At 35.3% G+C, this 25,724-nt stretch overlaps 1 protein-coding gene across 1 annotated transcript in view; it reads left to right on the top strand.

Annotated features, from left to right (window-relative positions):
- Positions 1-25,595, top strand: part of LOC126809556 (profilin) — a 32,310-nt gene extending 6,715 nt beyond the window's left edge. The window contains exons 2-5 of the mRNA XM_050534185.1: positions 8,324-8,465; positions 11,454-11,591; positions 18,375-18,429; positions 23,889-25,595. Coding sequence (XP_050390142.1) covers positions 8,334-8,465; positions 11,454-11,591; positions 18,375-18,429; positions 23,889-23,986 — 423 coding nt within the window. The 5' untranslated portion in view covers positions 8,324-8,333 and the 3' untranslated portion in view covers positions 23,987-25,595. The remainder of the gene's footprint in view (positions 1-8,323; positions 8,466-11,453; positions 11,592-18,374; positions 18,430-23,888) is intronic.
- Positions 25,596-25,724: the final 129 nt, after the last annotated feature.

Below are 25,724 nucleotides of genomic sequence, written 5' to 3'. Positions count from 1 at the left end.
CAGGTACACACGGCCTGTTTAGTGCAGGAAGTAAAAAAAAAACATATTGCAGTAATTGAAGTTTGTCGAGAAGCCTGTAGGTTATAAGTGAATTTAATTTGTCAATCATAATGATAGGTCAATGTGTCAGATTTCAAGTGAATTAGTTATAAAACTGTCTTATATTTCTGTATGTTGATAGTGTAATTCTTATGTGAACAAACTAAAGGGATGACCCAGTAAGGATTTTATCTAAGGGTTTATATCTATAGTTTATTGTGTATATCTATATATAAGTTTATTGTGTGGGTTTATTTCTTTTAGAAACTGCATTTAGCTTTCTCCTTTAGTGACAATTTTATATAAATAGTACATGTACATGTACCTATAGCCACTGTAGCGTAAAGTTTTGCAAGGTATACATGTACATTGTATATAGCGTCTTGAAATCATACAGGAATTTGATCAATATAATGTATGCATTCTTTTGTAGACCACCTTGAAGTGACAATATTAAATATTGTTATCTTTTAATGATTACATCTTTAAGTTATGGATTGATTTGCAAGACGGGGGGGGGGGGGGGGTTGGATGGCTGAATGGTTAGCACGTGCGCGCTTTATCATAAAGCCTGTCATTGAGTCAACTGGCGTGGTTTCGAATCCCCGGTTGTATGTGACAAGGAGTAGGGTCGCCTGTCCAACCTCGTGGGTTTTCTCCGGTTTCCTCCTACTGCTAAAGACCCCTACGCGCAAGAGAATTATTGAAATAAAATTAAACCATATGTTAGTCCCGAAATGACCTAGTTTGTGTCGAGTGGACGTTAAACCCCATTTCTCTCTCTCTCTTTCTGATTTGCAAGACGTGAATTCAACAATATGAGGCTTTTTTATATGCCATCTCTTGCGAAATGTGGGTGTACATGTATCTTGCTTGGCAACGTTTGTAATTTGTCCCAACATTTTTCTGAACACAATAAATCTGCTTCTAATTGAGTTAGAATTTGTTGGTTGAATGTCTTGACTGAGTTCGATGAATCGCGATACATCGATTCAACGATATATAGTGCCAGCACTAGTCTACAGGCCGCATATCTTAACGTATCATCTTGAAACTTTGCATACTTATTCCTTATGCCCTAGGGAACATTCCTATTGTTTGTGGTGCATGCCCACCCCCAGGGGCAGAGCCATGCCCAATTTTTGTTTTTTTCTCTACAGACTGGAATTCAGAATGAATTGTCTCGGAACTTGGCATAGTTATTCCTGTAAGGATAGCAACTATTTATTTTGGTACCACACACACTTTTTTGTCTGTAAAACTAAATACTCTACATGTTGCTATAATTAACAGATTTTGTTCAAATTCAGCATATCAATCATTTCAATAACAGGGTGGTACCTATTTATGTTCCATAATCCAACCCCCAGGGGCAGAGCCATGCCCAATTTTTGTATTCATGCGATGCTCTAGTTGATTTAATACTAATAGGTTTGTTTGTGTGGTGGGAGCAAGTTAATGTAGTAAGTTTTAGTTATGAGGTCAATCTTTCCATTATCTACCCTGTTACACACTTGAAGAAACAACACTTATTTCATTTATTTCCAGCTATTAGTTGTGCTATGAACTTTTAACTGTGATAGAATTATTTACCAGTACTATTTTTATGACATTGTTCTGTTAAAGAGGTTTACATCTGAGTAAAATTCAATGGTTACACTTTCTGTATATTATAGTTACATGTATACATCTACATGTATATAGGTGGGGTGGAGAAGACAGTACATGTTGTAAGCATGAATGGCCATATGAAGATACCACTCTCTTCTGTTTTAAGGCTATTTTAGAGTCCCTACATTATGTTTTACACTGTAATTCTTTGTTCGTCAAAAGGAAGCATTTTTTGCCGCATCTGACACAAATTTGTAATAACCCAAGTAGCCAACACTGTTTTCAAGTAGAGTTTTGCAAAACGAATAGTGTAAAAATATGGTATATCAAGGTTGTGGACCCTGTAGAGGTCACAATTTTAATTTGATTTTGATGAAACTTGAAATGCATGTTTATAACCTAAAGATCTTGGTTCCTTTCGATATTTGCGCATATCAGATCGTAACTTCCTGAATTATGGCCCCTGACTGTACGAAAAATCACCTTTATTAGCTTGTGGTCCCTCTGGAGGTCACAATTATTACCCGATTTAAAAAAACGTTTGATTGTATCACCGTTACAATGTAATGAAGGTTGAGTTCGAATTTCGTGAACATCAGACCAAAACGGCTGCCGCTTGTACGCGAATAGTGTAAAACTATGGTATATCAAGGTTGTGGACCCTTTAGAGGTCACAATTTTAATCCGATTTGATGAAACTCAAAATTCATGTTTATAAGTCAAATATCTTGGTTCCGACCTTTCGATATTTGCACATATCGGATCGTAACTTCCTGAATTATTGCCCTTGATTGTAGGAAAAATCACTTTCCTTTTAGCTTGTTCTCTATCCATAAATCATCTAATTTGTACTTGTGTCCGGTTTAAAGCTGACCATTCAATTTTGATAATGAGTGTCCAATTTCTAAATCACTGTTGAAAAATAAACAACCTAATTGATTAGTGATGTATAATGATTAATGTTTGGACAGTGGTCAGGAAATTAAATACATGTACTTGTAAATTGGACATTCATTATCAAAATTTATCAGTCAGCTTTAAACTGGACACAAGTACAAATTAGATGATTTTGGGTGATTTTAAACGATTTTTATGAATCTGAAAGAAATTAGTACAAGATACACAAGATTAAATGATACCTGTGTTACAGTGTTAACTTCCTGGATTATGGCCCCTGCAGATTCTCTAGAGTTCTCAATTTTTTTCCGATTTTAAAAAACATATAAATGCATCACCATTCCACCATAATGAAAGTTGAATTCGAATTTCGTAAAAATCGAAATGTAACTGCCCGACAAAATGTACGCAAATTGTGTAGAAGTGTGTAATACGAAGGTTGTGGACCCTCTAGAGGTCACAATTTTTATCCGATTTGATGAAACTTAAAACATATCTTTATATCCCAAAGATCTGTCCCTTTTGATACATTTGCACATTTCAGGCCATAACTTTCTGCATTATTGCCCCTGATTGTACAAAAAATCGCGTTTGTTTTTAGCATGTTCTCTATCCATCTCTTGGAAAATGTGGGCGTATCCTGCCTGGCAGCCGCTGATTTTTTTAATCGCAAAATTCTACTTGAACATAGTGTTGAATTATTATAAGTTGTGTCCGATGTGGCAAGAAATGATTTCTTTTGACGAATAAAAAAAATTACGATGAAAAAATAGTTGAACTTCAAAATTGTTTTACACAGTCTAGAAATTCACGCGAATCTCTGAATCTAATTCGCACAAGGATTCTTGGAAGAGCTTACGCTGCAAATCTACAAGGATTCATTTTAAATTTTTGTAAAAAAAATAATAATAAAACAGAATTGTCGCGTCGACTGTTGCATGTCACTCAGGGTGTTTTGAATTTTTATGACTTGCCAGTACATTATAGAATACTACATGTATAATAAAATAGAATATTTGTGGTGGGTTTTTTTCCTGTTTACTTCTAACTTATAATTCTGACAAGTTTCTGGCTGGCCGTTGTCTTTTGTTTTTATGTTATGTAGTGAATTGTGTGGAAAATTCCCTGATCCCAACACAGCGTCCTGTAGAAGTAGAGCATTTATTTTAATCCCTCTTAAATAATACTTAAAAGAAACTGCTTTAGCAGCCAAACCTTAAAACAAAATAATTTTGGGTTCCATTTTTTCCTTTCGAGCGATTTGATTCCTTTAGTTCCACGTCAATATAATGGGGTTAAATTGGTTTTTTCGGACATAAACTATATTCCTTTATTATAATACTTTGTGCTGTTATCAATTAACACAATAAACACAATTTTGTTTTGTAGACATTATTATTAAGATTTGGAGGATTCGCGCAGATTACATGTACATATATGAGAATCCTCTTAGATTCTCCCAAAAATTGACTAATTTCTAGCCCTGCTTAGAACTGAAGTGGAGTAGAGCAGTATTTTCATATTGCAGCTTAATAGGAAATATGGTACCCTTTAATCAATTTTTATGATTAGTTCCTATTGTAACATGTTATAAAATCTTTTGATCAAATAAATTTTATGTTTGTTCCCTGTTGTAAAGTGGCTGATTTAAAATCTACATCTATATCACATTCATACATAGGATGTATATGTACTTTAAATAACCAGTCTAAATAGGAATTAATTGTAATATTGTTTTAAAAATTCCACCTCATTATGAATCACTTATCTGATATTGTACGTCCTGAAGGAAATTGTGACCAGTAACTAGAATACATGCCCTATGGTTTTTAACATGCAATCAAAATTGTATGTGATAGCAGTTGGTGTTTGATTAAAATGGTATTATGCAAGAAATAAATCTGCCTATTGCAGGTCTCTCTTTGGGCATTAAATGTTACATAGATTATTAGACATTTATAAACTTAAGACCATAATCAACTTCTGATGCCATCGGATGGCTCCGATTTTAAATAGATTAAAACGGTCCATTTAATGATTTAAATTGAAATGGAGAAGCGAGGCTAAGACTCGAATCACCAGTACAGTGGTTATGATCAATGCACGCTTCTTGTCAAAACTGCCACCATTGGCGCAAAATAAAGTAATTTGAATGAAATTTTAAATATTCACATTACATTATCTATTTTTGAAAAATTATAGAGAGAATGGCCAGCTCTTTATCTAAATCTTACAAAAAGACCCTGTTATTTATATAAGGAAGCATGATCATGATGTGAATGAGCGATGGGTTGATCCGTAGTTGACAACTCTTATATGCACATATGGCAATGTGGTCGTATATTGCTGTCGACTACATTTGTATGTCTGTTGTCCGTCATCCACAATTGATGTCTGTTTACATTAGTGAGATGATGTCTAATTTCAATAATTTCCGTTAATTTCTTCTGGGGTTATGGCCCTTGTTTCACTTAAACTAGTGAAACAAAGAAACCGATTGAATTACAGCAATTTTCGTTAATTATTTCTAGAATTATGGCCCTTGTCTCACTCAGGGCTGCTGACAACCAGTATCGCAGCGCAATTTTCGATACATATTTTGTCCGTTGCTGATTAAAAATTATAATCTAACGTTTTTGGTTCACAGTGACTGCGAATCATTAATATGACTGTCATTTTGGATATTGACACAAAAATTTATCCACATTTTGAAGACTAGAAGGCTTTCTCAAAACTTTCAACGTGTATAAAATGTCAAATAAAATTTTATAAACAAAACCGAATTCTCTGACAGTTTCTTCTCGAACTACCCAGACACAATTTATTATGCTATATAATACAGGGACATAACTCTATGAATAGGGACTATTAAACCGGAAATAAGAAATCAAGTAGTACATGTACCACTCATGTTGCGAACATGTCAATTTTTGAGTAATTATAGTATTTAATTTGAAAAAAAAATAATCCAGTGTATTCCCCACGTATTGTAAATAAAATGTAAAAAAATAAATACATGTAAACGTATTGTAAAATGAGAAATCAAAGTAAGAATTCCTGTAAAATATTGTTTATATCGCGTGTGGCTATATTAATCGAGTTTATTGGTTAATTTCCTCGTGTGTCCGATTGAACAAATATAGTAACACACGATAAAAAGCAGACGGAATTTGTTTTCTAACGAAGAAATGACAATTAAAATGAGTGAGGCTTCGGAAGCCACTGCCAAGAATTGGCTTCAAAGACCTAACCAAAAGTCTACATCACAATCACTAACTGTCACAGCTACCTGTAGCTGTGCTAAAAACATTTAAGAATGAAATCTAATCATTTGTTACGAATTAAAGTAATATCTTGTTATTTAGTTATATGTTGAAACTGAAAAACTGCTAATCAATTTTTAAATTTGATAATCAAATTTGTCAAAATTTGACTTTTTGATTAGCAGTACTGCCAATCAACTGTGAAAAATTACCGACAGCCCTGATTTCACTCTATTGGACCTGGTGAATAGAACAAAAAAAGTTATTATCTAATATGTATGAAATTTATATACATCATTTAAATTAGTGAAATGAAAATGCAGATTGAATTTTAGCAATTTCTGTCAATTACTACTAGACTTATGACCTTTGTGTTGCTTTCTTAAACCTGAACAACAAAAGTAATCGTCTGGTCTGTATGAAATTTATTATTTGAATTAGTAAAACTATGTAGCATGTCGAATTTCAACAATATCTGTAAATTACTTTCACAGTTAAGCCCCTTGTTTCAGTTTGTAGAACCTTGTGAACCCTCAAACGACGAAAATTATGATCTGATCTGTATGAAATTGTCTTGTAAATGACCTCCCCCCCCCCCTTATCTACAACCTTTGTCGACCGCTCAGACGATTATTTGCTGTGGGTGTATGTTTCGTCGCAATACTAGTTTTGTATCATCTAATCATCTACGTACTCGAGATAAGATTTTGTTTACATTTTAAACAATAGTGAAATTAACACAAAAAATTAAACGAGAATTCAACAGTCCGTGCACGAAGTGCCGTCAGTCTGTGCCAATACGGCGATGATTTAATATTTGTAAGTTGAGTGTCCGTTAACCCGTCCACAAGCAAACCCGTCCACGGTTAAGGTAATACCGGTACTTGACTTGTATATTATTTAATTGATTAGAATAGATCACTTTTACTCATTGGTTGTTTATATTGTTTTATTTACCTAATAATCAACTAGCTTGGCTCGCCATCCCGACAGCGATTAGTTCGAGTTCAAATTCTTTATTCCTTTAAGCCAAAGACTCATCAGGTGTAACATATAGTACAGACAAATAAATAAATACAATATGTACAAAAACAATATAGTTCACCGATGTTTTTGTAATAAAGAACAATAGTATTGTTTGTTGATTAGCGTTATGATTTTAGACAAAATGGTAAGTTCACCAATGTTTTTGTAATAAAGTAGACCCGTATTGTTTAATTGACTTTATCCCATGATTTAAAAAATTGGCGATGGTTAATATTGGCTCAAAAATAATTCCTTAAATTGCGCCGGAGCCCCTTTTAGATTAATTGAATTCGGATAAAAACAACAAAGAGTGGCTACGTGCGATTTTATTCTTTGATACACGGGACATTTCTGTTATTCAAACAAATCTGCACGAGAATGACAACATACAAGTTGACAGTTACCATTGGTTTGGGGTTCATGAAGAATAGGCTTTTCTATCGAGCCTACAGTTATTCTTTTCTAAAATAAAATGAGTGCCTTGGATTTTTGTGTGGATTTGATAGCGGTTATACTTTACTAATATTCTCTGACATCGGAGACTTGAGTCGCGTTCATTTCATTTTTGCGGTAAGTACGAGCTTCTTATGTCTGATTTCAAAGCGCTTTCGACTTCCGTTGCAAGTTCTATTTATCACTTTTGTGACTTTCGCAGTGTACCCCCTCCCACCCATAATATTTTAATACGTCATAATACATTATTATCATATACCGGTGACAGTCAAGATTTGCTAAATACTTTTCGCTAGTAACACAGCGTAAGAATATATAGTCCCCGTGTCGAACCCAACATCTCATGTTTTCGCGCGTTAACCGCATTGCGGAGTGATTTACATGTATGGCACTGTGATTTATGAATGGTTGATTTAGATTAACTGAAGCTGCGAGTAATGAAGTTATGTGTAAAATCAAATCGAATATAATTTAAAGTTTGGATTTGATAGCAGCCAATAAGATGAAATGATATGTTTAAAAAATTGTAAGTTATTCATTGTTTGCATACACGTACATTGTGGCACCACGTTATACATGTACAGTGTGTTAGACGTACGACCGTAGCTGCCTCGCCAACGGTTAACATATCTTGTATTCAACTTAAATAAATTACATTTTTCGTCAACATGCTTACATCGGGATGATATCGGCACTCAAGCGATTCACCGTGAAACACCATAATTCACCACGAAACACCCTATTTCGCGGTGATTTGGCTAGCTGCCGTTTCGCTAGCGATTCTCCAAGATTCCACCGTGAAATAGAGTGTTTTTCCGCGGTGTTCGGCGATTATAGTCCCAAACTCCAGCACTGTAGTGTATGTGTGAAAGATCAAAAGTTCTAATGGTCTGAATAAGAACAGTCGTAAACTTTCTGGCTGTGGTCTGAAAATCAAAAATCATTTTTAATCGAACAAGGCATTAATGCCTCTTTAATGAATACATTGTCCCATAAACCTACTTATAATTGTTTTTCTTTCCTTTCCTTTTCAGATAATTTAAAATGAGTTGGGATTCATATATTGAAAATCTTGTGGGGCAAAGTAAAGATAGCAGTGGTCAAGCCCATGTAGATTCTGTGTCTATTATAGGTATAGATGGTGGTGGAAAATGGACCTCAGATGGACATGCACAGGTTAGTCATTGACAAAAAAAGATAATGAATTGTTTCAAATTGAAATATATTCTTTCCCGAATACTTTGTTCTTTTAAAATGGATTCATCCGTACGTCCATTATTCTGTCTGTTCCTCACACTTTTTGGGACACAATAGCTTAGTCTCTGTCATCCCAAAAAATATTCCAGGGATATTAGTCTGGATACGATGTCAACATTTGAGAATGATAGGTCATTGGTTAGATTATCAGGTCTTTTACATTATCATAAGCAAAGTCTAAGGGAGGTAAATAGTCTTAAAACACAAGATGTCGACGCCCATGAAATTAATTTAAGAATGCCATTTCAGAAAATCCATTGATTGCATTGCCAGTTCAATATCTTAATTTTTTATTGTGAAATTTCTCTCTTCATGGGCCATGTCTATAGTTTTAAATTAATCCTAATTCGTGGTCACGATTCATGTTTATGATAATGCAAGAATTATGGGAGTTATTGCGAGAAGGGGTGCAACTCCTACTTGACCTGGCCAAATATACTGGATAATCAACCACATAAAAAACCCCAAAAAACTCCCTGGTTATGCATGGGCAATGGAACTTGTTGTAAAATATTGACAATGGTCCCAGGCCCTCCGTAAGTTGAAGCCTAGGGGTTCTGGGTGACAGTGACTAATAATAGTTCTGCTTCTAACTTAGCTAGTATGTTCAAACTCAGTGTAGGTGAATCTCTTGACCAATGCTGAGCCGATCAGATATAATCAATTTCATTGATGAATGCTTTGGAACACAATAACTTTGATTCTAATTAAGTATGGTCGGACAATTTAGGACGTTTGGAAAATAGCCCCGGACATGTCCGGAATATAGGGGCGAAATCCCATCTCTGCTTTGTACACATATTAACCTGGACTTTTGCTTCCAGGGGTAAAAACTTGACTTTGTTTTTGGTATATAATTTATATTCTGGAACATACATGTATCTCATAAACTGTTCAAGATATATTGATGAAACTTTGGACATGTATCAACCTATTATATTGCATTAGTTATACCTTTTGAAACTAACACAGTTGAAACAAAATTTGTAGGACATATTTCACAGAAACCATTCAAGATAACTTATAAAACTTTGTTACAAATTTGTCTTATTCTTACATCATTCTTTGTATATTGTATATCTTTACATTGTAATTCTAAAAAAAGACTTGAATGTTGGATTTTATAGTATTATTGATCTGGATTTTAAGGTACCCTACCACAATTTTTATATGTCCACATTTTCATTGCCGTCGGCCCAGACCGCCCGAAGATTCGTCCACAATTTGTTTGTGGACACTCAATATTTCACAATTCTTATCCGATTTTGACGAAACTTAAAACATAGATTTATCTCCAAAAGATCTTGGTGCCTTCTGATGTTGGCATATATCGAATCGAAACTTCATGGATTTTGGCCCCTGATCAATATCACATTTTTATACGCCGTATATTGTCGTCGCCCCCGTCCGTCTGTCCGTCCATCCACAATTGTTTGTGAACAGTCTACAGGTCACAATTTTTATCCGATTTCAATGAAACTTGAAATATAGGCTTATCACCCAAAGGTCTCGCTTCCTTTCGATATTGGCATGTATCGGACTGTAACTTCATTTATTATGGCCCCTGATTGTACGAAAAATCACGTTTTTAGTTTGTGAACACTGTATAGGTCACAATTTTTATCCGATTTGGTTTAAACTTGAAATGTATGCTTATAACCCAAAGATCTCGGTTCCTTTCGATATTTGCGCATATCGGAACGTAACTTCCTGAATTATGGCCCCTGATTGTACAAAAAATCTCGTTTTTAGCTTGTGGACCCTATAGAGGTCATAGTTTTTATCCGATTTAAAAAAACGTATTATTATATCACCGTTACACCCTAAGGACGGCTGAGTTAGAATTTCATGAAAATCGGCCCAGAATTGAAATGTAAGTTTATAACACAAAGATCTCGGTTCCTTTAGATATTTGCGCATATCGAATTGTAATTTCCTGAATTATGGCCCTTGATTGTAGGAAAAATCACTTTCTTCTTAGCTTGTTCTCTATCCATCTCTTGCAAAATGTGGGCGTATCTTGCATGGCAACCACTTGTTAGCTTGTGGACCCTATAGAGGTCATAATTTTTATCCGATTTAAAAAAACCGTATTATTATATCACCGTTACACCCTAAAGATGGCTAAGTTCGAATTTCGTGAAAATCGGCCCAAAACTGACAGACAAAATGGCCGCCCCTTCTTCTCAAATAGCGTAAAAATATGGTATATCAAGGTTGTAGGCCCTATAGAGGTCACAATTTTTATCCGATTTTATTGAAACTTGAAATGTAAGTTTATAACCCAAAGATCCTGGTTTCTTTAGATATTCGTGCATATCGGACCGTAACTTCCTGAATTGTGGCCCCTGATTGTACGAAAAATTGCGATTTTGGCTTGTGGACCCCATAGAGGTCATAATTTTTATCCGATTTAAAAAAACGTATTTATGTATCACCGTTACACCCTAAGGATGGCTGAGTTCCAATTTTGTGAAAAACGGCCCAAAACTGACAGACAAAATGGCCGCCCTTCGTTCTTAAATAGCGTAAAAATATGGTATATCAAGGTTGTGGACACTAACGAGGTCACAATTTTTATCCGATTTTGTTGAAACTTGAAAATGTAAGTTTATAACCCAAAGATCTTGGTTCCTTTCGATATTCGCGCATATCGGACCGTAACATCCTGAATTATGCCCCCTGATTGTACAAAAAATCACTTTCTTTTTAGCTTGTTCTCAATCCATCTCTCGAAAATGTGGGCATATCCTGCCTGGCAGCAGCTGGGTTTTTTTTTTCTTTTTTGTTTTTTTGTTGTTTTTTTTTAGCTTGTTCTCTTCTCTGTCCATGTCTTGCAAAATGTGGGCGTATCTTGCCTGGCAACCGCCGCTTATATGAATGTTAATAATTGTCTTTCTTATACAGTCCCTAAGCATAGAACCAGCAGAGTGTGCAGCCATAGCCAGTTCTTTTAAATCAAAGGATTTCACTAACTTCCAGTCAAGTGGTGTACGTATAGGGAACCAGAAATACCAATTTCTACGAGAAGAAGACAAAAAACTGGTAAGATATGTTATTCTATTAGAAAAGAATTAAATGTATATTGTTTTCCTCAGCTGAAAAATGTTATGATTAAAACAAATGTCCTATAATTTGTTTTAAACAATTTTCAAACAATAATTGGTAACACTACTTTTCAGCTAAAATGTCTACCTGTGATAATCGAGTTGCATTGTTCAAGGTTCGTTTAATCTCAAGGTTTCCATGGAGGTCGTCGCGTTTGATTTGATTGTATTTGTGTCACAACCTCTGATTAGACGCTATTGTAAAGGGAGATAACGTAGCTATAAGTTCGGGAAGTCACAATTTTTATACTCAACACATTTTCATGTGGATGTTTTTTGTCGTTTCCCCTGTCCGTCCAGACGTCAGTTCAAATTTTGTTCGTGGTGTGGAGACTCTACAGATCACAATTTTAATTCGATTTTGACGCAACTTGAAATATTGATTCCTTTCAATATTGGCATGCAACTTCGTGGTTTATGGCCCCAGATTGTCCCTCTGGAGGTAACAATTTTTATCCAATTTAAAAAAAAACGTTTAAATATATATATCACTCGTTACACCCTGATTATCGTTGAGTTCGAACTTCGTGAACTGCCAGACAAAATGACTGCCCCTCATACGCAAATAGAGTAAATATGGTTGTGGACCCTCTAGAAGTCAAATTTTTTTATCTGATTTTGATGAAACTTAAAACATATCTTTCTTACCCAAAGATCTTGATGCCTTTCGATATTCGCGCATATTGGATCGTAACGTCCTGAATTATGGCCCTTGATTGTACGAAAAATCACTTTTTTTTTTTAGCTTGTTCTCTGTCCATCTCTTGCAAAATGTGGATGTATATTGCCTGGCAACCGCTGGTTATCCAATTTCAGTGAAAGTTAAAATATATGTTTATATCCCAAAGATCTGGGTTTCTTTCAATACTTTCGCATATCGGATAGTTACTTCCTAGATTATGGCTCCTGATAGTACGTTATATGCATGATTTAAATTAGCGAAACGAAGAAGCTTATTCAATTTCAATAATTTCTGTTCATTACGTCTAGAGTTATGGCCCTTGTTTCACTTTATTGAACTTTGTGAACACTCGATTGATGAAAGTTATCATCTGATATGTATGAAATTTATAATTTGTGAAACGGAGGTCTATTGAATTTCAGCAATTTCCGTCAATAATTTCTAGAGTTATGGTGGTTGTGAACCTTGTGAACGTTTGAATGACAAAAGTGGTCATCTGATGTGTATGAAATTTATATGCATTATTTAAATTAGTAAAACGAAAAAGCCTGTCAAATTTCAACAATTTCTGTAGATTACTTCCAGAGTTGAGACCCTTGTTTCAGTTAGTAGAACCTTGTGAACCCTCAAATGGCAAAAATTATAATCTGATCTGTATGGAACTGTCTTGTAAAGGCCCCCAATTACCTACAAAGGAATAAATAGGCGACAGCCCTTGTTGATCGCTCTGACGATTTAGCTGCTGTGGGCGTATGTTTCGTTGCCTGGCATTTTCTAGAGGTCACAATTTTTTTTTCCGATTTTAAAAACCGTTGAGATATATCACCATTCCACCATAATAAAGGTTGAATTCAAATTTCGGGTAAATCAAAATGAAACTGCCTGACAAAATGGCCGCTCTTTGTACGCAAATCATGTATGTAATAAAAAGGTTATGGACCCTCTAGAGGTCACAATTTTTATCCAATTTTGATGAAACTTAAAATATATCTTTATATTCCAAAAATCTCAGTCCCTTTTGATATTTGCGCATTTCAGACCATAACTTTCTAGATTATGGCCCCTGATTGTACCAAAAATTGTTGTTTTTTTTTAGCTTGTTCTCTATCCATCTCTTGCAAAATGTGGGCGTATCCCGCCTGGCAGCTGCTGGTTGGTCCCTCTAGAGGTCACAATTTTTATCCGATTTAAAAAAACGTTTTAGTATATCACCGTTACACCCTAATGATGGTCAAGTTCGAAATTCGTGAAAATCGGACCAAAACTGCCGGACAAAATGGCCACCCATTGTACGCAAATAGTATAAATGTATGGTATATCAAGCTTGTGGACCCTCTAGAGGTCACAATGTTGATCCGATTTTGATGAAAATTGAAATATAGCTTTATATCCCAAAGATCTTGGTTCCCATCGATATTCGCACATATTGAATTTTAACTTCCTGAATTATGGTCCTTGATTGTTCGCTTTTTATACGCCCACATATATATTGTCGTCGCCCCAGTCCGTCAGTCCACAATTTGTTTGTGGACACTCTACAGGTCACAATTCTTATCCGATTTTGACGAAACTTGAAATATAGGTTTATCTCCAAAAGATCTTGGTTGCTTTGGATATTGGCATGTATCGGATCGAAACTTTATGGATTATGGTCCCTGTTTGTACGAAAAATCATGTTTTTAGTTTGTGGACCCTATAGAGGTTACAATTTTAATCCTATTTTGATGAAACTTAATATGTAAGTTTATAACCCAAAGATCTCGGTTCCTTTCGATATTCGGGCATATCGGACCGTAACTTCCTGAATTATGGCCCCTGATTGTATGAAAAATCGTTTTTTTAGCTTGTCGACCCTATAGAGGTCATAATTTTTATCTGATTTAAAAAAACGTTCGAATATATCACCATTACACCCTAAGGATAGTTGAGTTCGAATTTCGTAAATATCGGACCAAAACTGACAGACAAAACGGCCGCCCCTCGTACTCAAATAGTGTAAAAAATATGGTATATCAATGTTGTGGACCCTCTAGAGGTCACAATTTTCTTTCAATTTTGATGAAACTTGAAATGTAAGTTTATAACCCAAAGATCTTGGTTCCTTTCGATATTCGGCATATCGGATAGTAACTTCCTGAATTATGGCCCTTGATTGTACGAAAAATCGCGTTTTTAGCTTGTGGGCCTTGTAGAGGTCACAATTTTTATCTGATTTAAAAAAAATGTGTGAATATATCACCATTACACACTAAGATCATGGATCCTTTTGATAATCGCAGATACCTGAACTTGACTTCCTGGATTATGGCCCCTGCTTGTTTGAAAAATGGCATTTTTAGCTTGCGGATTCTCTAGAGGTCACAATTTTTTTTCTGATTTTAAAAACCGTTTAAATATTTCACCATTCCACAATAATTAAGGTTGAATTCGAATTTCGGGAAAATCGAAATGAAACTGCCCAACAAAATGGTCGCTCTTTGTACGCAAATTGTGTAAAAGTATGCAATACAAAGGCTGTCGACCCTGTAGAGGTCACAATTTTTGTCCGATTCTGATGAAACTTAAATCATATCTTTATATCCCAAAGATCTCAGTCCCTTTTGATATTTGCGCATTTCAGACCATAACTATCTGGATTATTGCCCCTGATTGTACAAAAGATCCTATTTGTTTTTAGCTTGTTCTCTATCCATCTCTTGCAAAATGTGGGCATATCCTGCCTGGCACCCGCTGGTTGTTTAGCTTGTTCTCTATCCATCTCTTGCAAAATGTGAGCGTATCCTGCCTGTCTGCTGCTGGTTATCTGATTTTGTTGAAATTTGAAATGTAAGTTTATAACCCAAAGATCTTGGTTCCTTTCAATCTTCGCGTATATCGGACCATAACTTCCTGGATTATGGCTCCTGGTTGTACGAAAAATCACGTTTTTCAGGCCACGAAATTTCACGTGAACGATACCAATTTGTCACGTGCTGGGTATTGCGACTGCAGTCACGATACGATACGTATTGCGATTCATGTGCCACGATATGATACGTATCGCGATTCATAACTAGGTCATGGATTTATCAATAAAACAAATTAAATATGATTGTGTTTTTAATGAAGTTACTAAAACCAGGAAATAAATAAATTTGATTACTATTTAGTAATGTAAACTCTGTTTGAATAAAATGAAATTAAAAAAAATAACACTTCACAGAGAAATAAAGTTGTTGTCTTTTCGCCGCAGGTTGAACTGGCTGTCTTCTTAATCTTAGCAGACGAACTTAGTAGACAGTCGCCACTATGGTGTCTTGTCAAGTGAGTGCTGAGATTGGTTGTATTACCACAATATTTTAGAATAGTTTTGCATATTCTACAAACAACTTTCGTTGTGTCACCTTTTAAAAACCCAAAGTTTTCCCAAACTTTAGATTTATATTTCGCTGGAGGATTTGTTACTGTATCTTCCGCCATTTTGATTTTTACAAGAGCTAAGTATATTTATGTTCTAAATTTATAAAATTCTAGCGTAAAATGTTGTTTTATGTATTTAAATATGTATGTTTTATTAACTAAGCCTTATAACAAACTTAAAAATTCGGAAACAAAAAGAAAAGGCGTTAAAATGTTGTTAAATCTAAACCTACGAAACTAACGGTAATTAAGGTCATGCGCTATTTATAGTAACACACATGTCAAGACTACTGGACATCGTTTGCGAAGCGCCATTGTTTCAAATAAAGTTTAGGGTATAACTTTTAAAGTTCATAATATATTTGAGAAAATGCAAAAAAGAATCGTGAAAAATCCATTCGGCATCCCGCGATTCAATACAGGTATCGTGAGACAGTGAATCGCAATACATCGATTCAACGATATATCGTGCCAGCACTAGTGCGGTCGCCAGCTCAAAAACAAGCGACCGATTTCCTGGTTACGCAAATTGAAATACCGGTTACGTTAACAAATTTCATTGACAAATTTATTCACATTTGATCATTTTTTATACAGGATGACTTTGTGACACAGGTCTAAATTATTTGTATTATAGCACAAACTCCATTCATTCTTGGCATTTCATTTCTCCATCTTACCGGTACTTTGACAGATCACGTATTTTGACACTTTGACAGATCACGTATTTTGACACCACGTAGGCTATTGTCAATATTGACCAGTTGCAAGCAGGTTGATTTAAAAATGCCCCCACCCCTAATACTTTAAATGATTAGTTATGCCATAAATATTTGAAAGCGTACCTTTGGATTTTAAAACATAAATTGAGAAATGAGTTTGACTATATAACATGCCAGCTATATTTCCAAAGAATTTACTACACATGTCCCTTTCAGTTTTCACTATAGCCATGCTGTACGGTAGTACCAATGACCCGTATGTATGTCGTCAACTTTGATTCCCTCCGGCATTGCTCGAGCCATAATGTAAACGATTTTACTTTCCTGTCAATTTTAATATTATTTCATGACATCAAACAATTCTGTTTCCTTTTGAGACTTTGTGTATAGAGTGTATAGGTTAATAAATACTGTTTGTCAATCAGTCGCTACCTATGAGTGAGGCTATCTCATGCTACGTCTACGTCAGTGGTTCTCAACCTGTTTTTGCCAACGCCACACCTTGGAATGCATAAACAAAATAGCGGCACACCTGGATAAATATATATGATAAATATTTGAATTTTGCAAAATAAAAACATGGCAAGTCATAGACAGCATACAACCGTAGACACAGACTAGTCATAGACACATAGAATGACTCAAACTAAATAAAGAAAAACACAGCCATGAACTTACTTTATTGCAGTGTTTTGAACTGAGAAATTTTCTTAGTGTGCCGTTCAAAATTTTGCGGCACACTGGTTGAGAAGCACTGGTCTACGTGCTTGGAAGAATTACAAATGACGAGTGTAATATGAAGTACGTATGTAGTCTTCAGTGACGGAAAACAGTGTGGTAGCTACTATTCCTGGGGACACCGTGGGATTAAAGTCATAAACACTTAACCTCAAAATATAATATTAAATATAAAAGAATATAAATTAGTCAAGTTATTTCTTTAAAAAATACATTCACTGCAAATGGAAATGAATAATAATAGCACCATTTACATTTGGATAAAACATGAAAATAGCGCAACCATTTAATGTAACCAATTGGTTACGCAATGGTCATCTGGCGTTACCAAAGAAAATGGTTACGCAGAGCATAAACCCGCAACCATTTTCCTGGTTACGCCAAAATTTGAAATTTCATGGCCTGCATTTTCTTTTCTTTTAGCTTGTGGACCTTATGGAGGTCACAATTTTATTCCGATTTAAAAAATCGTTTGAATATATCACCATTACACCTTATTGACCGTTGAGTTCGAATTTCGTGAAATCAGACCAAAACTGCCAGATAAAATGGCCGCCCCTAGTACGCAAATAGTGTAAACATCTGGTATATCAAGGTTGTGAAACAATTTTGATCCGATTTTGATGAAACTTGAAATACATGTTTATCATATCGGATCATAATTTTTTTTAAAAAAAACTAAGATTTTGGTTCCTTTTGATAATCGCGCATATCCGAATGTAACTTCCTGGATTATGGCCCCTGATTATTCGAAAAATCGCATTTTTAGCTTGCGGATTCTCTAGAGGTCACAATTTTTTTTCCAATTTTAAAAATCGGTTAAATATATCACCATTGGACCACTGTAATGAAGGTTGAATTCAAATTTCGGGGAAAATTGAAATGAAACGGCCCAACAAAATGACTGCTCTTTGTACGCAAATTGTGTAAAAAGTATGTAATACGAAGGTTGTGAACTCTCTGGAGGTCACAATTTTTTATCCGATTTTGATGAAAATTAAAATATATGTTCATAACCCAAAGCTATCGGTTCCTTTCAATATTCGCACATATCGGACCATATCTTCCTGGATTATGGCCCCTGATTGTACAAAAATCACATTATTTTATAGCTCGTTCTGTCCATCTGTTGCAAAATGTGGGTGTATCTTGCATGGCAACCACTTGGTTTCTTTTATAGGTATTGGCCAAAAAGAAGGATTGTGGGGCCATTACAATGCAGGCTTCTAAAACTGGTATGTATAACAAATGCATGTGCATAATATTTTTTGTCAATTTAATTTGGAGCACAATTCCTCTTCATGCTGCAACACTGGACTAAACCTCAAGTCCAGGGTTCTAATAGTTAAATTGACAGGGAAACACTTTGAAATTGTAGGTTTTATACACACAAACTTTTCGTTCGTCAGTTATGCCCTCTGACTTACGCAAAATGTGAAATATGTACAAAGTTAGTGCACCCTCTATAGACGTATATTTTTGTCTGAAAGAAACTTTCTTTATATAAGTTAATAGACCGGGAGCCCAGGGGGTCAACCTAGCTGAAAAGTGTACCAATTTTCTCCTATATGGTATCAATGCATGTATATCTGTTATCATCAGAATGTAAGTCTGCCGGGTTTCTGGTGGTGGGTGTGGTATTCCACGCCCTAAATGCCATGATCCCCAACTAGGCTAGATTAGCTCAAAAGTGTACAACACGAAAATCTTACTGCAGTGTACCGTACATCTTCAGATATTACAAAAACACTCTGACAGACATTTCTAGTGGTGGGTTACCCCTGACAGAGCTATGTAATTGCCAGACATTTGTAGTGGTGGAGTATCCCTGACAAGAGTTATCTAATATTTAGACCAAAGCTAGGCTAGATTAGCTGGAATCTGTTCCACCTAAAACAGCTTTGGAGCTGTTCAGTACCAGCACAGGAGTCATGAATGGCCACTGCCAGACAGTTTGTGCGGTGGGTTACCCCTAACAGACACGCCCCAATATGCCACATTGCTGTGCGATTTTCATGTGGTACACTTTTGAGCTAATCTAGACTAGTTGGGGGGCATGGCATTCTGGGCGTGGACCAGAAACCCGGCAGACTTGCATTCTGATGATACCAGATATACATACATTGATACCATATAGGAGAAAATTGGTACACTTTTCAGCTAGGTTGACCCCCTGGGCTCCTGCTCTATAAGGCACAAAAGATCTCAACTGATTATAATTGCTTGTGGACGCTCTAGAGGCTGAAGTTAATATCCGATTGACATTAGATTTATACACAGTGTTTAAGGTCTTGAGCCTATTGATTTTCAGCGATTTCCGATAATTACTGCCAGAGTTATGGCCCTTGATCACTTCAAAAACTTGTGGACGCTCTCGAGGCCAAAGTTAATATCCGATTGACTTTAAATTTATACACATTATTTAAGGTCATGAGATGAAGACACCTATTGATTTTCAGCGATTTCCGATAATTACTGCCAGAGTTATGGTCCTTGATCACTTCAAAAAATATTGTGGATGCTCTAGCGGCCAAAGTTAATATCCGATTGACTTTAATTTATACACAGTGTTTAAGGTCATGAGACGAAGAAGCCTATTGATTTTCAACGATTTCCAATAATTACTGCCAAAGTTATGGCCCTTGATAACTTTGTGACACTCTAAAGGCTAAAGTTATCATCCGATTGACTTCAGATTGATACACAGATTGATCTTGAGACAAACAAGTATATTGATTTTCAATGAATTTTTATGACTTGAACAGCTAAATCCATGATATTAAAAGTTTTGTATACAAAACGTTAGCATGGGGCAGAACTTTATAAAAATCAAACAATTTTTTTCTGATAATTACTTCATGAGTTGTTGCTCTTAATCAGATTTTAGTGTATTATAAATGTTTCATTACCCAAAAAAGGAAAAATATGCCACCAACTCTTGTTGACTGCCCGGACGATTTAGTTGTTGTGGCCGTATGTTTCATTGCCTGGCAACCTATCTTTAAACAGATCTTTCAAATTTGATGTGTATCATTGTATTAATGAACCCTATTAATATTCTTATTTAACAAACTTCAGTTTTGCAGTTAACCCCCTTTGTTGAAAACTTGATAGAGGCGGTACAGTTTCTAACAGATGTGTTTCAAATCCAATTTGGAGCATTGTGACAGAGAGGATGACCCCTATCGCTTTCCCATTTTGCTGTTCATGTTGTGCGAAGTGTGGGCTTGCATGGCAACTTCTTTTTTAAGTCGTCTTCTCATTATCCACTGGGGGGGGGGGGTGGATGGCTGAATGGTTAGCGTGCGCGCGCTGTATCATAAAGTATGTCATTGAGTCGACTGGCGTGGTTTTCGAATCCCCGGTTGTACGTGACAAGGAGTAGGGTCGCCTGTCCAACCTCGTGGTTTTCTCCGGGTCCTCCGGTTTTCCCCTACGCGCAAGCGAATTATTGAAATAAAATTATACCATATGTTAATCCCGAAATGACCTAGTTTGTGTCGAGTTGACGTTAAACCCCATTTCTTATCCACTGTCTAGTGGTAACAAAGATGTTCGACTGATCATTTGAATGGTCTAGAATAAAAACAAGCACATGTATTAAAGATTTATTATCAGGTGAAAAGGGATGTAGCCAGGATTTGCTTAGTGGTGGCAAAAATATCTGCTGAAAGGAGCAAGTCAAAAAAAAAGTTGCCTTTTGTATTTGCTTCAGTGCAAATCAAATTTCCATTTATATGTTCAAATTTTTACCAAATTCACTTATTTTTCACCAATGATACAGAGACTCTGCCAGGGATTTAAAAACTTTTTGAAACCAACCGACTGAGCATGAAATCGCCCCACCCCACTCTGTTTCTCAATTTTTTTGCAAATATTACTATATTACTTTGAGATTAAAAATTAAAAAGATTCTTAAAACGGTGTTTGTGTTTCATTTGAGTACAACGAATTATGACAACAGGTAGATATTGATAATTAAAACACATTGTTTTATTTGACTTGCGTCTCACGAATTACAACACCAGTTACGACATCCAAACCTTTAACATTGGAGTGCCGTAGATTGGTCTGGGTGACCTATTTACGGCAAATATACAAATTTAAAGACCATAGAATTGTACAATGAATAGACCTACATAACTTCTAAATATAAATAAACAAAATACCAACTAATTTGGGATGATAGGGTCTACTACGGCACACAAAAATAAATTATGTTGTGGCAGACATGGTTTGCGTTGGTTTTTACCATGGGTTTGCCGTGGTAAATTTTGAGCGCCAAGTTTGTTTTGTATATAGAGAAGGACGAAGGGGTTTAAATATGACTGGGCGGCTTTCTTCGATTTTTTCTTTGTGCTGGGCGACAAAAAATAGTACTGTCCGCAAGCGCCCGGCACCGCCCGGCGTGGCTACATCACTGTGAAATTTGAATAATGGTAGATGGAAATGCTACCATCCTAACTGAAATATTACTGGCGTTCCACATAAAATCACATAATGCAAATTATTATTTAAACTTGAGTAGAGTGTTTTACCAAAGCATTACGGCTGAAATGTGCATTAACATTAGTTGTGTAATGATCGTTGGCGTTTTAACTTATTCCAAACTATTTTTGTCCCCTATCTACTGAATGCAATAACTCTGCTTTTAATTGTGGTAGATGTTCTTTTGGTGAATGTCTTGAGGTGGATGAGATCATCCTCGCTTGTTTCTCTGTACATACCTGTAGTGAATACTAAATCCCAAATCACTGTAAATTTGATTTAAAGACATAGTGTAGAGTTGAAATCAGTTAATTTATAATTTTTATACGCCCACATTTTCATGGGGACGTATTATGCCGTCGCCCCTGTCCGTCCGTCCACAATTGTTTGTGGACTCTCTACAGGTCACAATTCTTATCCGATTTTGACGAAACTTGAAATATAGGTTTATCCCCAAAAGATCTCGGCTGCTTTCGATATTGGCATGTATCGGATCGAAACTTCATGGATTATGGCCCTGTTTGTACGAAAAATCACGTTTTTAGCTTGTGGACACTATAGAGGTCACAATTTTTATCCGATTTTCTTGAAACTTGAAATCTAAGTTAATAATCCAAAGATCTCGGTTCCTTTCGATATTCGCGCATATCGGACCGTAACTTCCTGAATTATGGCCCCTGATTGTACCAAAAATCGTGTTTTTAGCTTGTGGATCCTATAGAGGTCATAATTTTTATCCGATTTAAAAAAACGTTCTGTTATATTACCGTTACACCCTAAGGATGGCTGAATTCGAATTTCGTGAAAATCGGCCCGAAATTGACAGACAAAATGGCCGCCGTTCGTTCTCAAATAGCGTAAAAATATGGTATGTCAAGGTTGTGGACACTATAGAGGTCACAATTTTTATCCGATTTTGTTGAAACTTGAAATCTAAGTTGATAATCCAAAGATCTCGGTTCCTTTCGATATTCGCGCATATCGGACCGTAACTTCCTGAATTATGGCTCCTGATTGTACCAAAAATCGCGTTTTTAGCTTGTGGACCCTATAGAGGTCATAATTTTTATCCGATTTTAAAAAACGTATTATTATATCACCGTTACACCGTAAGGATGGCTGAGTTTGAATTTCGTGAAAATCGGCCCAAAATTGACAGACAAAATGGCTGCCGTTCTTTCTCAAATAGGGTAAAGTATATCAAGGTTGTGGACCCTATAGAGGTCACAATTTTTATCCGATTTTGTTGAAACTTGAAATGTAAGTTTATAACCCAAAGATCTCGGTTCCTTTCGATATTCACGCATATCAAATTGTAATTTCCTGAATTATGGCCCTTGATTGTAGGAAAAATCACTTTCTTGTTAGCTTGTTCTCTATCCATCTCTCGAAAATGTGGGCGTATCCTGCCTGGCAGCCGCTGGTTATCCGATTTTGTTGAAACTTGAAATATAAGTTTATAACCTAAAGATCTCGGTTCCTTTCGATATTCGCGCATATCAGAACATAACTTCCTGAATTATGGCCCCTGATTGTATGAAAAATCGCTTTCTTTTTAGCTTATTCTCTATCCATCTTTTGAAAATGTGGGCGTAACCTGCCTGTCAGCCGCTGGTTAGCTTGTGGACCCTATAGAGGTCATAATTTTTATTCGATTTAAAAAAACGTATTATTATATCACCGTTACACCCTAAGGACGGCTGAGTTCGAATTTCGTGAAAATCGGCCCAAAACTGACAGATAAAATAGCTGCCCTTCGTTCTCAAATAGCTTAAAAATAGGGTATATCAAAGTTGTGAACCCTATAGAAGTCACAATTTTTATCCGATTTTGTTGAAATTTGAAATGCAAGTTCATAACACAAAGATCTCGGTTCCTCTCGATATTTGCGCATATTGAATTGTAATTTCCTGAATTATGGCCCTTGATTGTAGGAAAAATCACTTTCTTCTTAGCTTGTTCTCTATCCATCTCTCGAAAATGTGGGCGTATCCTGCCTGGTAGCCGCTGGTTCAGGTTTTTATGCACCCACATTTTCATGTGGACGTATATTGTCGTCGCTCCTTGTACGTGAAGAGTGTAAAGTATGTAATACGAAGGTTGTGGACCCCCTAGAGGTCACAATTTTGATATTGTACAAAAAATCACATTTGTTTACTTAATGAAGATGTTTGTGACTGATGTTTTTCACAACTTTGACTTTCAGCTATTGTTATAGCACATATTCCCGAAGGCTGTCAACAAGGTAATGGTAATAAAGCAGTAGGAGTGATAGCTGAGTACTTAGAAAACCTAAACATGTAACTGCAAGACTAGTACTAAAAGTATAATTATATATAATATAAATAATTGACGCAGACTCCACACACACACACACACACACTATATGTATCTACATTGGTCAAATTACCTCTTGATATTCCTTTCTGTGTATTGGCCTTTTGAGTAGTCATAAAGTGTATCACGGATCTTTCGGTACAGATTTTATCAATGTAGATACATATAAGGTATTTTTTTCTTCGTTGCTTTTCATTACATATAAAGAAATAACATTTGAAGGTTATTTATATTAAGTCAACCTATAAGTATCCTAACATCCACCTTATAATGCTCTTATTCTTTTTGTCATTTTGTTTTCTTGCTTAATTATGTTATGGGGAGCTCTTTAAGTTGTATAGCAGGCCAAGGAAAAAATACAATAGCTCATGTGTTCATTGCTAGTGTAATCCTATTGCTAGTGGATGCAAAGCAATGTCAAAATATTACGATTCATAAATCTTTAATCTTTTGGGATATTTGAGGTGTTGAAGCATTTTTATACTTATTGCATATCGTTTTATCTGTTTATAAAACTGATTCTAGTTATAAATTGTTGTTTTTTTTTTGTGGAAAATGTACATTACTGATACAATATAGCTTTAGTACCCATATACAAAAACCTATTCGAAATTCTCTTTTCATGTTAAATGTCTGCATCAGTTATTTGTTTGTTAAGGGAGGCAACTCTTGTAGCAGGGAGATAACTCAAACCATTCCGACCCTTTGTGGTACCAAAAGTAGAATATTGTTTTCCCAGCTAATTGTATAAAATATTCTCTTATTTCACCTTATGAACCAATTTTGTTATCTTAAAACTTAATGGTAGTCTGCTGATCAAACAGATTAGATCCGAAGATCGGATTGATTGACCAGGTATTATTGAAATTTACAATTTGATAAGTTATATTTAAAATAGACATGTTTATTACAGCTTGTTTATATCGTAACTATAGTACCATTAGCCTTATATACACCCACCAGTGATACTTTAGATTTATGTACTTTTTTAAAAGGTAATTTATTATGGGATTTTCTTAGCTCTTATTGGCAAATGTTGAGTTTCTTGTAGCATCATATATTTCTTTGTGAATTGTTATTTGTAGCTACTTAGAAAAAAGGAATTTTTTTTGTTAAATATTTTGAATTGCTGGGCGATCAAACTTTTTGAATATGTTTGTTATGAATTTTCATACTGATGTTTAATTTGATAAGTGTTCGGTTTGTTTAAGCTCAATGTAACTATATATTCACCATACTAGTAATATTATCTCTTCTGCTCTTGAAATGTACTAAACATAAGAAAACGATATTGGTCATTTTCATCATTACTGTCTTTGCTCAAAAAAAGCTATCTTCCCAAACTTGAACTTTTATCTTGATATGAACTTGAACTTTATTCCCGGTTTGTGCATGTATATTTTATATACCAGTATTCCAATGTTTATGAAAACATTTAACATGTTTGTCCAAATTATTGATCAAATCATTTTGAAAGAAAAGAAATTGTTAACTGTGTCTGTGTGTACTTTTTCTGTTTTGTACATTTTAACAAATGCATTCTTCATAATAAACAAAATGCCTGTTAAAAAAGAAAGATGGTTTTGTTGTTTTTTTGTTTTTAGATTGAATAACATGTATATTGCTTCCTTTTTGCCATTAAGAAAAGCATACTATAGACGAAAATTTAATTGGAGTTTACCCACCTCACTGATTGAAATAAAAC

Source organism: Patella vulgata, chromosome 2 (assembly GCF_932274485.2).
Source record: "Patella vulgata chromosome 2, xgPatVulg1.2, whole genome shotgun sequence".
Lineage (NCBI taxonomy): Eukaryota > Metazoa > Mollusca > Gastropoda > Patellidae > Patella > Patella vulgata.
The sequence above is the reverse complement of the archived record's forward strand: the minus strand, read 5'-3'. Positions and strand labels throughout refer to the sequence as shown.